The sequence below is a fragment of the Peromyscus leucopus genome, chromosome 2, assembly GCF_004664715.2.
Source record: "Peromyscus leucopus breed LL Stock chromosome 2, UCI_PerLeu_2.1, whole genome shotgun sequence".
NCBI lineage: Eukaryota > Metazoa > Chordata > Mammalia > Rodentia > Cricetidae > Peromyscus > Peromyscus leucopus.
In genome coordinates, this window is record NC_051064.1 from 99,687,026 (window position 1) to 99,703,701 (window position 16,676).

A 16,676-nucleotide genomic window follows, 5' to 3' on the forward strand; every position below is an offset into this window, starting at 1 on the left:
CAGGCTTCCCCCTTAATCCACCCCCCCCATCCCCACCTCCTCCAAGGCAAGCTATCCCCTGGGGATTCAGCTCAGCCTGGTAGATTCAATTGAGGCAGGTCCAGTCCCCTTCTCCCTACACCAAGACTGAGCAAAATGTCTCAGCATAGGCCCCAGGCTCCAAAAAGCCAGCCCATGCACCAAGGACAGGTCCCGGCTCCACTGCCAGGCATCCTTTCTTGAAACTGCTCTCAGGGACTCTGGGAAATATCCTTGAAGACACGGATCACATTGCCCTGGAGAAGATGATGGACTTACATAGAAAACTCTAACTTGGAATTATTGTCCTGCTTACTGTTCAGTATCAATACTTTTATTTTTCTTATAGTAAATCCTTCCTAGAATAGTGATTAGCATATGGATCTAATTACCTACATGGGGAATTATATATTGGAGCCCTCAAGAATCTGAGACAGTAAGATTACAAGTTGAAAGTCAATCTGAACTATGTATTTAGACCCTGTCTCAAAACCAACCCCCCCCCCAAAAAAAAATCTATTGAGGTCTCCTCTGCATCAGACATTCTGGTGAGTCAATACCATTCTGCATGCTTTTTGATGCATGAACTCACGTTGCTTACAAAGCCGTTTTTTTGGCAATGTAGAAAAATATTAAACACATTGATAATAAGCACTGTAAGAACAGAAAAGCACTTTAAGTGATTGGACTCTTGTTACATCAGAAGAGAAAGTCAGATTTCTTTGATCATTGAGAACGGCTCCTCATCATAGCCAAGGCTAAGTCAAAAGTTGCTAGAACAGCTACATTTGTCTCAGCTCAAACAAAGCCTCTACCCCAGCACTCAGACTGAGGAGAAGCACAAGTGCAGGTAAAGGGGAAATGAAAGAAACATTGCTCTCACAGTGCATGCTTGTTCTCACAGCTCCTTTAAATACCGCAGTGCTGGCTCCAAGATGACATCTTCTCCAGAACGGAACCTCCGCAAAGCCTGGTCAATTCTCCGAGGACTCAGGGACAAGTTGTAAATGAGATTGTAGTTGTGTATGAGGCGTCTGGCTCTCTCCTTCTCCAAAACTCCTGTGATGCCATTGGTAGATTAAGGTTTTGTTTTTTTTTTTTTTTAATGAGGAAGGGAAAAAATCAAGGAAAGATATATGTTAGCCTGAATGAGTGTTTAGATACTAAACACTAATGTTTTAAGACTTTAAAATTCTTTAAATTGACTTAAAATATTTAGAGTCTTGGATATGCTTATAGATCTTAGGAGGTGACTTTGGGGTAAAATAAAGCAGATGGTTCCAGTAACACCACATGTATGTTCTAAGGAATTTAAGCTCAATTCTTATATCTTATATCTTATATATTTAAGGGCAAATTTTTAAGGAAGTGGGGTGCCTATTAAAAGCATTCCTAAATATCCTGGCTTCTTTTCTTATCAAAGTACCTATGGATGTTTCAAAACATGTAGGCATTAAACTGCTCCTTCCTGACATTCTCCTGTGATTCTCTCCAGCTAATCTGTGTGACAGAAGTGTGGATGCACAGCAAGCATTCTGTCACCCACCCATATGTCATATACCTCGATGATGAAGGTTGGGTGGTGATGGCTGCAGAGAGGACTGTAAGTGTGGATCACAGTATCATTAATGATCACTAACTGGTTTAGAAGCCTGAATTAGAAGCTTAGATGTGTTAGATGCTGCACTTAGAATACAGAGAAATAATTCTGTTGTCTATGGAAGTTCTCCAAACTATGAGGAAGATAAGTTATGCAAAAGATTCACTGAAGTGGAACAATAAATACAATAATTAATATTTTCCTACAAAATAGCCCATATCTCAAGCTCTATTCCAAGCATTTTACAATATTGATTTATTTGGCTCTTACCATGACCCATTTAATAAAGGGAAAAACTGAGTCATAGAGTTGTTCAATCATTTGCTTAAGGATGCTCAAAGTTAACTACTATATCACATGAAATGAGGGTAAGAAATTAAATGTGGGTCATATTATTTGTTAATTGTGTTCTTTGAACTGTGAAATCTATGCCATAAAGTGCTTCATCCCCCCCAAAAGCTTTCCAATGCCTTTAAGGATTAAAGGAGGTGCACACTTTAATCCCAGCACTTGGGAGGCAGAGCCAGGCAGATCTCTGTGAGTTGGAGGCCATCCTGTCTACAGAGCGAGATCCAGGACAGGCATCAAAACTACACAGAGAAACCATGTCTCAAAAAACCAAAAAAAAAAAAAAAAAAAAAAAAAAAGATTCTTGTGTTCTGGTCAATTTTAACTTCAACTTTATACAACCTGGAAGAGTCTTAGTTAGGAATTATCTAAATCAGTTTAGCTCCTAGGCATGTCTTTGAGATTTTCTGGATTGTTCATTGACATAGGAAGATCCACCTCATTGTAGGAGGCACCATCTTACGCAGCTGGTTCTGAAAAGTCTTGATGGTGGGGAACATTAACTGAGAATCTGGGCTTGAATTTATATCTCTTGATCAAAAATAAGCAAATCCTCATTCTCCTTCTAGTATGTATTGAGTACTAGCTGTAGCGAGACATCGGGAAGACCTAGGTTTGAATTATAGATTAGATTTCTATTGGCTCCTGTTATCATTTTGAGCTTGAGTTTTTTCTCTGCAAAAAAGAGCACGGACCCTTCATTTTCTGGCCAATATAAAAATTAAGAGAGGAAAAGCATGAAATATTCAGGCCCATGGAAAGAATGTCCTTTAAGGCATTCTGCCCCTTTGACTTTATATTTTCTATTTAGACTTTGGTTCACTTGGTGAATTCTTAGCACACCATTTGCTCTTTCTTTAGAATACTTGTCATTCCTTGTTCCTTCTCTTCAAGGCTATTTTCTTTACAACCCCCATTAAAGGATAAGCTCAGTAGGTTCCCAGAAACACTGATTCAATGATGGATGGTCTGCCTGGATCCTGGATAGGGAATGCACTGGCCTACTTAGCTCCTTGCACATAATAAAGAACAGTGAGTCATCTGTGGGCAGAGCAGGTGTTGTCAGCTCCACATCTAGAAAAGGCCTTCATGGTCTGTGAAATACTGTGGCTAATGAACCAACAGCGTGACCTTAGTTAATCCTCTTTCCCATTAAAGACAGTTGTAGATGTTCCCAGATCTGGCTGATACATTCTTTGGCTGTTGAGCAATGAGCAAATTTCATAGAAACGGAGAAAACAGGCATAAACAGTGAAGGGGGCATGAAAAAGGCATCTCAAAGCCATCAGAATCTGTCCCCAAAGTCAACAAAACTACATTTTTCCCTTAAACTGTTTCATTCCTATGAGAAAGGTCCAAATCTTTGGGGAGTTTCTTAGCAACTAAGTTTAGGATCCAGCATTCATTATCATGATTTGACATTTTATTTAGGAATGCCTTTTCTTTCAACATAGTATATAGCTAGGCTCAGGGTTGCTTCAATAACCTTTTAATCTTCCTTCTTCCCCAGAGAAATCTTCCCTAAATGATATATCTCAGCTTTCCTGATGACCTTCTCTGATTGAACTTTTGATGGATTCTGGTAAAGAAGCAAGCCTTATCCTAGCTCCCAGGATTCACGGTAGAGTCTCAACTTCACGATGCATTTAATGACATAATGTCATCTTCCAGGTTTGTCTTGTTCATTCTTTTCCCTGTCATAAGTGAGCTCAACTCCTAACATTTGCAGAAGATGGTTTCAACTTAGAATAAGTTGTTAACATCACTAAAGCATTCCTTACATCATGTTTTAGGTCCAGCTCTGTCTTCCCAGTACTGTCTCTGGTACTTCCATTGACATTATATGCTGTTTCCTTTAGTATCTTGTCTCTTTCTTTTTTATATTAGCAATTTCAGTCGATATATATTTATGGAATACCATGTGATGTTCTGCTAAAAATAAACTTTGCATAATTTAATTGGAGTAGGCATATTTACCTCAAATATTTATCATTTCTTGTTAGGAAATTATCCAAAATTCCTTCTTTTTAGATTATGTGAAATACATTGTATATTAGAACTCCTTTCTCATATTTAATAGTAACTGAGCACCTGATGTGTTTTCTTTGACTACTTAATTTTCAGTCCTTCCTTCAATCATAAAATTTTATTATGTATTATCTCTTTACTTTTCCTTTGTAATGCTATAACTACTGCGAGTCTCTGGACCTTACCTAGAAGTCTGTCCTTGGGGCCAGAAGCCATGACTCATTCTTTCTTGTTTTCTTCCTGGTCTAGCCTCTAACACAGTTGTGGGGTCATTAATACAATTTTAATAATTTTTTCATTATTCAGCTAGCTTAGTCTTGTATGTGAAGTTTTTAGTTTTTTCTAAATTTCTTTTTCTTCCTCCTTTCACATAATTATTAAAAATCTTGGCATAGTATGCAATTATATTTCAGGAAGTCTAAAATTATATTAGAAATCCAAAATAATAAAAAAAGAACACACAATGAGAATGAAGACATCACTGTTTTCATATGAGTGCTTTTACAGAGCATACTTGCACTCAACCTTTAGTGATTATTTTAACTTTAATAAATCCTTCGCTGATTCCACAAAAGGATTCTTCTTTCTCTGAGTGCCCACATGGCACAATATGAGTACATGTCACCTTGCATGTTATATTTAGTTATTTATACTCATGCAATCATTTATTTTCTCCAAACTAAAGAAAAACTGTTCAAAATATTATGCTTGTTTTGGGCAGTAGAAAAATATAGTCTACTAGTGAGAGAACATGAACTGTCAGGCAAAAAATACATGATATCAAATATGATGGTAGATATTAAAGAAGCTGGCAAAGCCAGATGAAGTCTGACCTAGATCTGTCTCAAGCCCAGAGAGTAGTGATTACATTCAAGTATAAATAATATTGTGGCAAAAGAGACAAGACCGACAGATGACTCAGACAAATGGGAGGAAAGGCAAAAAGTGACCCATTATGACTGTGTGAGAAACACTAAAAAAAAAAAAGGTACAAGAGACATCGAGATATCTCAGGTCAACAGACCCTTGATTTTGACTTGCTAAGTAGTTTGGAGTTTATCATGGAAACAAAAAGGAGTTAAGGGAATTACAAGGATGAAGTATGTGTTTGATGGGTGAAAGAGTGGAGGTAGGGATAAGAAGCACAAAACCATTTTCAGTCACCTGGGGTGGGGGATTCTTTAACATATCTTTGTGTTTTCTGATTCTGCCAGGTATCTGTTTTCTAGATAAAATGTTCTATTGACATATGAAATGAAAACAAGCCAGCCATTTATGCGTAGGCTAGAACACAAATAGAGATAGGTTAGTGGGCTTTGGAATTCATACTTTACCGGTGTTGCTCAGGTCACATAAGTAGAGGGCATTTTCCAGCTTCCTGAACCTGTCTATCCAGAGCTCAGGTTGTTCAGCATCCTTCATCATGGCTGGACTCAAAACAGGCTGAGAGGATGGCCTGTTCTTAAAGGAGTTCACTGGATCTTGTGGGGCTGAAGTCATAGTGGTAGGGCTTTCTGGCCATGGATTCTCTTCTGGAGTTTTCTAGCAAAATAACATAAGCATCTCACTGGCACATATTCACTATCCAGAGCTTCTCCAGACTCTTGGCTAAAGACGAGGCCACACAACCAGAAAGATTTACTGCAAGGTCTGCCTTTGGAAAACAAGGAAGAGTCTAACATATTTGGCAGCACAAGGCTCTATCTGCAAAGCTTTTGCTGAATGCAAACACGGCAAGTTTTTGTTTCTTTGAGAAAGATGACATCATCATTTTTGTTCAGTTTTCTGCTTTGAAACAGGCAAAGGACTTGGGACCGGGCTGACAGATCTGACATCATTCTCTAAAGGGTGCTAGAGGAATCTACATGCAAGGGGCTTCTGGGAAAAGCTACCATCTCCTCAGGTTTTGTGTTGAATGAATGACTGGCACAATAATAATGTCACCTTTGGCATGTGGGCCAAGTTTAAAGAATACCTATGTTTCTCTCTGACTGTAATTTAACAAAGGAAATGGAAGCTCAGAAAGGACAAGAGACTTTGTAAGATTGGGCAGGCCTCATACTAGACCCCAAACTATAAGCAGGGCATACAAGTGATACCTAGATCACTTCAATATTCTAATCTCATGTCCACTACAGAACACAAAAGTGCTTTTATGATGAAATAGGAGAGTAAGACCCCTTGGTGCCAAGTAAGGCGTCCTGACAGCTTCAGTGTGTAGAAGGGGTAAATGTCTGTGGCCTCATCAGCACTGTTCTGGTCTTCGGGTAAATTTGCCCCCTGCCTATCCAGTCCATGTGGTTATAGGAAGAAACACCCCATTCTATTTGCATGGTTTGAGGCTGGGCATCCAATGCAAAACAAGCAGTGCACCTATTGTCCAGCAGAGAGGGGGCAGGGAACATGAAGTTCACAATAAAGACAAGGAAACTTGCTCATGTTTGACTCCTTGATTTCATTTATGTTACACTTCTGTCCATTATTAACACAGTAAAAGTTGCCGTTTTTCCTGTTAATTAAGCGAGTAGAGTTGATTCTGTTCATTGCAATCTAAAATGTGCATAACTCGCCATAAAACAATGCCTCTGATTGGTACCATCTGCATTCCCTTGACCTTCAGCTAGCTGGAGCTTTGCCGTCTTTCGCTAATGTCAAACCTCTCATGTGTAAAGGGTGAACACCCCAAACCCCTGCAGAAGAGCGCCTGTAACAAGCCCGCTTCTGAGTTGGATAACAGACATGGATGAGGTTGCTCCCAGGGAATGTGAAGAATTTTTTTGTTTGAAATACTAGAACACTGTGTGAAATCGCACTGACACAGTTGACAGGCAACTGGTAAATTTTCAGGGTGAATAGAAAATAATTCTGTTTTGATAAAATTAATTTGGGGACAAAGAAAATTTTCATATAGGAAAAAACAATTATTCTGATGTGTTTTTAGAGCTTTGGGCAACTTTAGAAATGGTGAAAGCTTTAGAAAAATCTATTCATTTGATGTACTTACACACAGGGATGTTTTTATCAAAAAAGTTCAATTTTATTTGTTTGTTTTTTAAATTTCTTTGGATACTTCCCCACTCTCTGATAAAGGCAAAGAGAAATAGACATATGTGTCAACCCAAATTAGGCTCAGTAAAGGAGCAAGTAACTAATGTACCCTATATCACTTTTATCTACTAGGAGAAGTCCAAATTCCTTGCTTGGACTAAGGGACATTAACATTCTTTTTGCTTATTTCTCCGCTTTTCCCTTTCAGTCTTACATAGGCATTGTTTTCTCCAGGCACATAAAACCTGACAACTGGATATTCCTTTTGTCTTTACCTCTTTATAATGTCACTCCATTGGCTACATAAGCCCTTTTGATGCTTGTGCCTGGAATGGTTGGGCTCCTATGCCACTTGCAAGACACATCTCACATCCTGCCTCTTGTACTGCCTTCTTGTACAGCCTACGATGGGCAAGAGTTTATTCTTTGTCACCCATTTGCCTGTCTAGGCACTCACTACTGAATACTATATTTGTCTAAGTATCTATTGCCTAGAGATAGTTACTGATAGATCCTCAAGGTCATAGAAGACAGTTATTGAAAAATCCCAAAGGTCTAGTTAGTGCCTGATAGAGGTTCTCAATATATGCTTGTTGAATGAATGTCAATGAATGAATGAATGAATGAATGGACATATGGATGGATTATTTTCTCTGGTATCGTAGTAAAGTTGTTTTATCAACCCCTTGCTTCATCTCCTTTTTTAAAAGTGGGACAATGAAGGCTACTTGTACAAGCATGTGAGAAGAGTCAATTATTACAGAAATGCAAAACAACCCTTCAACAGGAGGCAAAATAAAAGAGCAAAATGTGTTTTTTTACAATCTTATTCACAACAGACTTAACACTCAAGGAGAAAAGCATTTGTGGTTGTTTTCTTTATGGCAAGATGCTTGCCAAAATGGATACTGTTTTCTAAACTATTTCCATGTGTGAAGGGCATGAAGAAGCCTCGCATCATTTTGAGATGAATTATGTTCTAATCCTGACTTTTCAAAACAACAATAGAAAAACTCGTGCTGCTTTTCAATTCTTCAAAAATCTTCTGTCTAAATTCTGAGAATATTAAGATGGATTTTTTTTTTGTTTTTTTTGAGACAGGGTTTCTCTGTGTAGCTTTGTGCCTTTCCTGGAACTCACACTCTGTAGTCCAGACTGGCCTCGAACTCACAGAGATCCGCCTGCCTCTGCCTCCCAAGTCCTGGGATTAAAGGCATGTACCACCACTGCCTGGCAAGATGGATTTTTAAGCATTTGCTACATATTTATTTTCTTCTTCCTTGTTTTTCTTTTTAAATCAAAGAACTTGTTACATTTTAAAAAATGATCCCTTGGGAAAAGGTCACACTCGGGTTCTGGAAGCTGGAGTTAAGATATTAAAATGGTCTCCTGACCACCCTTTAATCTGATGACAGTTGGTTGTCACAAGTTTTGGAAGCTCAGTTGTACATAGGCTACAAGAACAATTGCTTGGGGCATAAGGCAACCCCATCAATGAGCAAGGGCAAGAGACTTCCACATACTAACTAGAATGAGAGTGAAACCATTCTAGGAGTTGATCTGCCTCCCTTTTCTGTGTGAAGCAGATCCTAAAGACAGTCTGACACCAAGGTGTAGAATGGAAATAAAGAACCCATGGGGGAGGGTAGGCTTCCAGCCCAGCAAGAGGTAGGAGGATGGGGTAGGGGTCCTCAAGGCCCTCCCTGGAGCACCACATGCCAGCTGCATACCACATGTTCAGTTTTGCTTTGGGGTCTCTCAGGGACTTCAACCAAGTCCCCTGGGGTTTCCTTTCCATTCTTTCCTAAACAAGAAAAAGAGAGAGAGAAGGGTTGGACTTGACATACACATTTAGCATGTATATACACATGAGGCCTGTGGTTCTGTTGGGTAGTTTGCATTGTGTTAGGCAATGGGGACACTTGGTGGATAAAAGGCCAGGTTTCTACCTTGTGGATTTCAGAATAAGGGAGGGGATGATAAATAGTTTCTCAAACAAATTACTTCAACACAATTACCATACATATCACAGATAGGAAATATATGGAAATAGGAAAACATTTAAACTTATTTAGAAGCAGTAGAAGTGGTGGGGGAGTGATTCTTGGAGGAAGTGAAGCAAATCAATGATTGGAGGGACGAGCATTTGGACAAAGGCAAGGTGATGGTGCCCGCAAAGAGGAGGTATGGATCAGCCAGAGTATAACCCGTGGAAGGCACTGAACCAGAAAGGCCTATGTAGCTTAGTGAGGCTGACAGCCTCTTCCTGCCACTCTGCCTCTTAGAATGCAAGTACTGCACCCCCTTTCCCAATAGGTATGTGAACGCTTCCCATTCCCAGTCTGTAGGCTGCTGCCTTCATGGATAAAGGCAACTTGCTTTAGATGTAGAACAACCTTCTGCTCAGTCCTCCCCAGCCTAGGGAGGATCTTATGGACTCTAAATCCCTGTGACTATCACATAGTGCCAAGTGAAATTTAAATAGGTCACCAACAAACGTACAATAGTTCTCAGTTGGGCCTCACTGTTTTTAATACAAATGAATGTATAGTACACATGGGTATACATGTTTGTGTGTGCACGCATATGTGTAGGTGCACTATGAACATGAGTACATGTGAGTGTGGGGGCCAGAGGCATCTTCCTCAGGCACTCTCCATCTTCTATTTTTGAGACAGGGTCTCCCAGAATCTAGAGCTCACCGATGAGTTAGACTGACTGCCCAGCAAGCTCCAGAGTCCTTCTTGTATCTGCATTCCCAGTCAGTCCTGTGGTTATAGCCATATCCTGCCCTGCTGGGCCTGGCTTTTTCTTTTACGTAGGTGTTGGGGTGCTCCTGTTTATACAGCAAGAACTTTACCAACTGAGCCACTTCCCCAGCTCTTCTTCAATTTGTTGAGGGAGAAGACAATGCAACAATGAAATTTCATATTCACCTGAAGCTTCAGCACCCAGCGTGAAAATGGTCCTCAGTGCTTGCTCATAGATGATTGACTATGCACTTTTAATAAAGTTTGGAAAATAAAGCCACTAAATGTGTAGTTCTTTTCTCCAATTCCTTTTTCAATCCTCTGAGAACAGGTATGTGTCTCTGTATTTCTTTATCTGTAACCTACCCAGATATATCTTTATAACCTACCCAGATACCATAGAATAAACTTCAACTGATATGATGGTAGTTTGAATGTAGTTGACCTCCATAAGCTCATAGGGAGTGGCACTATTAGGAGGTGTGGCTTTGTTGGAGTAGGTATGGCCTTGTTGGAGGAAGTGTGTCACTGTGGGGTCTCATATGCTCAGATCACACCTAGTGTCTCAGTTCACTTTCTGTTGCCTGTGGATCAAGATGTAAAATTAAAAAAAAAAAAAGATATAGAATTCTTAGCTCCTTCTCCAGCACCAAGTTTGCCTGCATGCCACCACCATGTCCCACTATGATGATAATGGACTGAACCTCTGAACTGTAAGCCACCCAATTAAATGTTTTCCCACATAAGAGTTACCGTGGTCATGGTGTCTCTTCATAGCAATAGAAACCCTAACTAAGACAGATGCTTATTGAAGACTGTGATGGCAGTCCCTTCGAGGCAAATCTGAATTAATCTGTTGAGAATTTAAGTTATTATGGGAACCCATGAACACCTACTCACACTGAGATCTGCTCACTGCACCACATTTGTGAAAGAAAAAAAATTTGTTCTTTATTACAAGGGGAAACACTCAGCTTACTCTGACAGAGACAGACAGCTAAAGGGACTCTAGCTGCTGTGTATGGCATTAGACAAACCTAAATACAAACCTAAATACTAACCCTGTATTTTTCTTTTACCAACTGTGAACTTTTGGATCACTTCTTTCATTTGTGCAAATCTAGGAACTTGCAGTAATACCATAAGGTTAAAATCATTTATGTAAAATACTCAACAAGAGAAGATGTTTAACATTAGGCAAAACCTCATTTCCCTACAGGAAAGGATTTACCATACAGCATTCCAAACCTTTTCCTGGGCACAAGTTAATACATGGCACTTCTTAAAATACGACTTAGAACCTAGACTTGTCTCTGTCTAGCTCTTGCTTGCTGTCTGAGCCTTTCAGTGTTTCCTTAGGAGAATATACAAAAAGTTTACTTGATTTCTTTTAAGCACTGCTTTCCTTTGTCATATCTGATGGCATATACAAAGGTAATCACTTGCATATGTAAACATTGTTTGAAAGACCTGGGCTGGAGATCTCTTTTTCTACTTCTCCTCAACACAGCGGGAAGGGTAAATGAGAACCATCTGTCTAGTTAGCCAGTGGAAGATTTGCACTGGGGGAAATCAACCCCACTGGCTTCTAGAAGTTTCCAAGCATGGGAAGGACCAGAATGTATAAGGCTGCTGGGAGATTGTGATATTCTTATATATAGTCAACCTCTCCTGTTTGCTCTCACTGACTACTGAAACCGGTACTCTTTGGTGCTGTATATTAGCCCAACGTGGGGGGCTTAAAAAAATGACCATTGTGAGCCAGGCAGTGGTGGTGCATGCCTTTAATCCCAGCACTTGGGATAAAGAGCCACTCGGATCTCTGTGAGTTAGGGGCTAGCCTGGTCTACAGAGCGAGATCCAGGACAGGCACCAAAAACTACACAGAGAAACCCTGTCTTAAAAAAACAAAACAACAACAACAACAAAATGGCCATTGCGCAAATGACTCACAAGACCAATTAAATCCTGATTTCAGCTGAGGAGAACCCACCATAGTACTCTTGAAAAATATTCTCTAGGTGATTATAAAATGGAACAAGTTTGGGGGTATTGGGCTGAAGTAAAAGCCTCTGGACTCACGGGCTCTAATGAGTGAAGCTTGTGTGATCAGCAAACTAACATACATCAAATGTTTATCAATGGCAGGCATTTCCCACATCATCTAAAGAACAACTCTGCGAGGTGGAAATTACCTCTATTCAACAGATGGCCTAACAAAGAAGATGAAAATCTCAAATGTCTGCTAAATACCAGAGGTGGCTGTAAGTCACCTTCTGTTTGTTTAGCTTCCAGCCTTCACTCATTCCTGGAGATTCTCCTCTTCCTTTTCCCCTTTTCGTGATAGAAACTACATTTTGCTTTGTAGGACCACTCAACTACCAGTCCAGTCCACTGTGGTTTGGTAGGTTGAGATCCAGTTCTAACTCAGAGCTTGTTCTAATTAATCTAAGCCTCTAACAATTTCTTAACCACCATCTTTCCTGGTTCCAAGCTGGACATCAAACTTCAAAACAGATCCAGTGATCTAGAAATGGAAAAGGCCCGTCACATTAATGGTCAGTAAGCATGTGTCCGTAACACAATGCAACAATGTCAATCTTCCCATCTTCCTTGCTGCCCTACAGTGACTAATATTCTGTTTTCTTTGTTAGACTCAAGTCTCTCTGCACACCTAGTAGAATCTATCTCCCTAGCACATGTACTCTCCTATTCTCCCTCTTTCTTTCTCTCCATTTTAAAGATGATAAAATAAGTCAGATTGCAGCAAAGGAAATACTCTAATATAGGGTTATCACTCAGCTACAAAACCAGTACTTCGTCTGTGATACACGCTACAGATGGATTGCGTCTCTGCAGCATTTCTGCACTGATACTCTAATGCCTGATAGCTAGGAATGTGACTGTATTTTGAGATAGGGCCTAAAAAATGTGATTATGAAACTGAGCCTGTTTGGGTATGTACCAACACAATCTCACCGAAGATCTTAAAAGTGAAGGGCCTCTGGACAGAGAGGGCCAAGGATGCATGCATGCAGAGGAAAAGTCCCCTGAGGATATAGTGAGCATTCATCTGGTGCTGAGGAAGGGCAGAGCTATTATGCTGTTCATCATTCTCAATGGGAGTTATATGTGAATCCACAGGCACAGGACACCCATTTAGTGGTCTCAGCATTATAAGATGGTATTCTTTTTGAAACACAAGTACATCAACCTTCAAAACTATGTGACACTTAAGACCCAGCTTCATAAGATGTCCTGGGGAATGCTTTCTCTAGTTCCTTGATTTTTTTTTTTCTTTAGAAATACTTGACCAGGTGTGTCAGGATACTGACTTCTAGATTTTTGATATAGTATGCCAATCTATAGTATGCTTTCTCCAGCCCCAAGGGTTGGAAAGTTTTTAGTCACTAAGATCTGGACTTTGTCAAAGCAAAGCATCAAATTATGTCCTCTCCCTCAAGTTATATGTTCATTTCCTACCCACCGGCATCTGTGAGTTTGTCTTATATGGAAACAGTCTTTATAGATATAATCAAGTTGACAACAGCTTAGCTCTTTCTTTATAAGAGAAAGGAGAAGGACGTTGGATACAGAGACACAAAGGAAATAGAAGAAGGCCAAGGGAAGATGTGGGCAGACAACAGGGTCATATGTAATAGGCTAAGGAAGGCCTGGACCTACTAGAAGCTGGAAGAAGCAACCAGAGACCCTTCCCTAGAGACTTCAGAGGGACTATGGCCCTCGATGATACTTAGATTTAATATTTACAGACTTCAGAGCTATGACTGAAACATTTTCTACTTTTTAAAGTCCCAAAATTATAAGAATTTGTTATAGAGGCCAAAATCATGAATATATTCTTCATACTTTTTTCAACTTTTTTAGCCTCTGATCTTTATATGACTAATGCCCTATGCCTATTTCCATGTTTCCCCTGCTCACTTGGATATAGACTTATATATTCATCCACAGCACACCCACCATACATACTTGGTACCTTTCACTGTGATTCACAGTAGTTAGTGAATGTTTAAGTAGAGAAATCATAACAACAGATTAATACAAATGCATATATTTTTCACCTGTCATATTTAAACTTACTAATTGCTAAATATTTTGCCATGTTCATCTTTAAAATCTCACTTAATAATATGTCATGGAAACCATTATGTAGCAGCCCAGTTGTGTTGTTTTAAAACTCCACAATTTAATCTGCCAGTTGTACTGTAATTCAATTAAATAGCCACTGAAGGATCTTTTTCTTGCTGCACTAAACATATATCTATATACTCGCATATGTATATTTGATATATGTATTTGTATATGATATTTGATGATTTATTAGCTAAGTAGACACTACCCTGAAGGACTGCTAGATTAAATTTAGACTGCATCTGAAATTTAAGCCAACAAGTCCACCTTCCTGTGCAAGTGTGCTAGATTCATATCCAAGGGTTACCACAGAAAGTGAAATACAGAGCTTGAAGAATCACACCTTTAATCATCCAACTCACCTAAATGAATGATTTTTAAGGAAATTTTCAGTCTTACTGTTCCTTCGCTGAGTATTTTTGGGAAGAATGAGGTAGAACCCAGCTAGGCCGGGTGGTGGTGGCGCACACTTTTAATCCCAGCACTTGGGAGGCAGAGGCAGGCAGATCTCTATGAGATTGAGGCCAGCCTGGGCTACCAAGTGAGTTCCAGGAAAGGTGCAAAGCTACACAGAGAAACCCTATATCGAGAAACCAAAAAAAAAAAAAAAAAAAAAAAAAAAAAAAACAAAAAAAAAAAAAAACCCAGTTAGGTTGGCTGAGTAACAAAAAAGAGCAGTACTCACCTACAGGCACATCACACAACAACTCAGAAGAAGCCCTGTTTAGCCACTTAACAAAATTCCGCCACCTGTGTAAGAAAAGGAGACAGACTCTGAGTGATGAGTAGTAATGCACCTTTACCTTGGAAGCATGCACAGCGAAGCTGAGGTTTCTTGGTTGGCAGCAATACTGAAAGCGGTTTTGATATCGGTGCAGGAAACAAAAATTACTTTAGGTATATCTACTAGAAAGGACTTCGGTACAGGGAATTAGATGCCCTCAGGGTTACAGTGAGAACTGAGTGTGGTGGCCTAGGCTATCCATCCCAGAATATCAGGGGTAGGGAGCATGGCTAAGGCGGGAGGATCAGGGGGTTAAGGCCAGCCTAAACTGTACAGTGACACCTTGTCTACAAACAAACACGTAATAGTGGATCCTGGGTTAGAAATCCAACAAATTACTGCAAAGCCAACAGACTGGGGACTGGGGTCTGCTGTCAAGGGCATCCAGAGACCAGGCAACTATGAGAAATTCTGGCCAATGTCACAATCAACTGAAGCCATGAAATTGATTACTATTCTGATGGGAATAAAAACATGACTAGCTGGTTTTTGCATTGTTACATAGGAAAATGATGAAGTCCACGACCTGTCTGTGTTAGCACCATTCTGCCCTCTTCGCCACCTCACAATCTTATGCATTTGTCTATCAGTAATATAAATTAAATTGGGCATGGAATCTTCATTTCAAGTGGCTATCAGAGATGTCCCTTTTTGCTGCCATGACTGTGGAAAGATTTGCAACACAGAACAAACATAGAAGGAGGATAGTTACATGTCCTGGGCTTAGATAACATTTCATGAATTCCCAAGAAGAAATGTATTGGGTAATAATATGTCACAACTGAAAAATCAGTTATCTAAAGCTTAAGATAATCCAGCAAAGCTTTGGCAGTGGAAATCATTCATACTTTCTTGCCTAGCACCCATTTATATGTTATATAAGTACATTTCTCTGGCAGTAATAGGTGCCTTTTTGATATAGCGTGGTTAGGACTATAGTCAAATATCTGTATCCTGTTCAGCTAAGGCTGTGACCCACCTATCTATGAATTTCTTTATTCCCTTTTCTCTCCTGCCTCTTTCTCTTGCTTCTATCTCTGTCATGAAATTTGTTTCTGGTCCTCTGTGATTTTTATTTTCCTCTAATATTGTGAGTTGTTTCACGTTATTAATACAGACACTCACAATTGGTCAAGGTGCATAGAATAAGAGACTGCCAAGTATACAGTCCTAAATGATACATCTGTGCTACACCCCCTCCCTCCCCCGGTCCAGTGATCATTGTGGAAGAGGAATTAGAAAGATTGTGAGATCCAGAGGTGGTGGCTGACTGAAAGGAAACTGTTTTGTAGGTACAACAGAGCGGGTGCACCTATAAATTCACAGGAGTTATAATAGCATGCACAAGAAAGACCTGCACAAGTTCAAGCGGAAAAATGTCCTAGCATGGAGGGGAGCAGAGGCATAAAGTCCTACTCCCTAATGAGGTAGTTGTTGGCAGTTGATAGTTTCTGTAGAGGGAGAGCCAGTTGTTTTAAGAGTAAGATCCCTGGTGTTTTGGCCAAGCTCCAGTGAAGGCTACACATTCAAGAATACATAGGCAGCATAATTAAAACTCCATACAGCCAAAGACAGGACATGGGTGGGTGGGTGGAATGAGGGAATAAATCTAGAATGAATTAGGGAATGAAGTGAATATGATCAATATGCACTATATGAAGTTCTCAAAGAACTATTAAAATGAGGGGAAAAAATGAAGACATTGACCTTTGCTCACGCTGGTGAAAGACAGCATCTGCTGCTCACAAACAAACTGTAAATGGAGAGTTTTGTTACTAGCTCACCCAGCAGAAGACCAACTGAGATGGAGAAGTTGGCAAAAATGTGTCTTAGGTTTTCTCAAGGAGTTCTAATGCCATATAATTTTATTCTCTTTAAATAGAAGTGATACGTTAACTATAAACCAGTTTGTTTTGCTTATACCTCATAAATCTTTTCCTATACA

The 16,676-nt window shown here is 39.7% G+C and overlaps 1 protein-coding gene across 1 annotated transcript in view; it reads right to left on the reverse strand.

The window, feature by feature from the left end:
• Nucleotides 1-336: 336 nt before the first annotated feature.
• C2H1orf87 (chromosome 2 C1orf87 homolog) overlaps nt 337-16,676 on the reverse strand; it is a 73,167-nt gene continuing 56,827 nt past the window's right edge. The window contains exons 9-12 of the mRNA XM_028870291.2: nt 14,633-14,697; nt 8,773-8,846; nt 5,329-5,536; nt 337-1,077 (exon numbers count right to left, since the gene is read on the reverse strand). Coding sequence (XP_028726124.1) covers nt 917-1,077; nt 5,329-5,536; nt 8,773-8,846; nt 14,633-14,697 — 508 coding nt within the window. The 3' untranslated portion in view covers nt 337-916. The remainder of the gene's footprint in view (nt 1,078-5,328; nt 5,537-8,772; nt 8,847-14,632; nt 14,698-16,676) is intronic.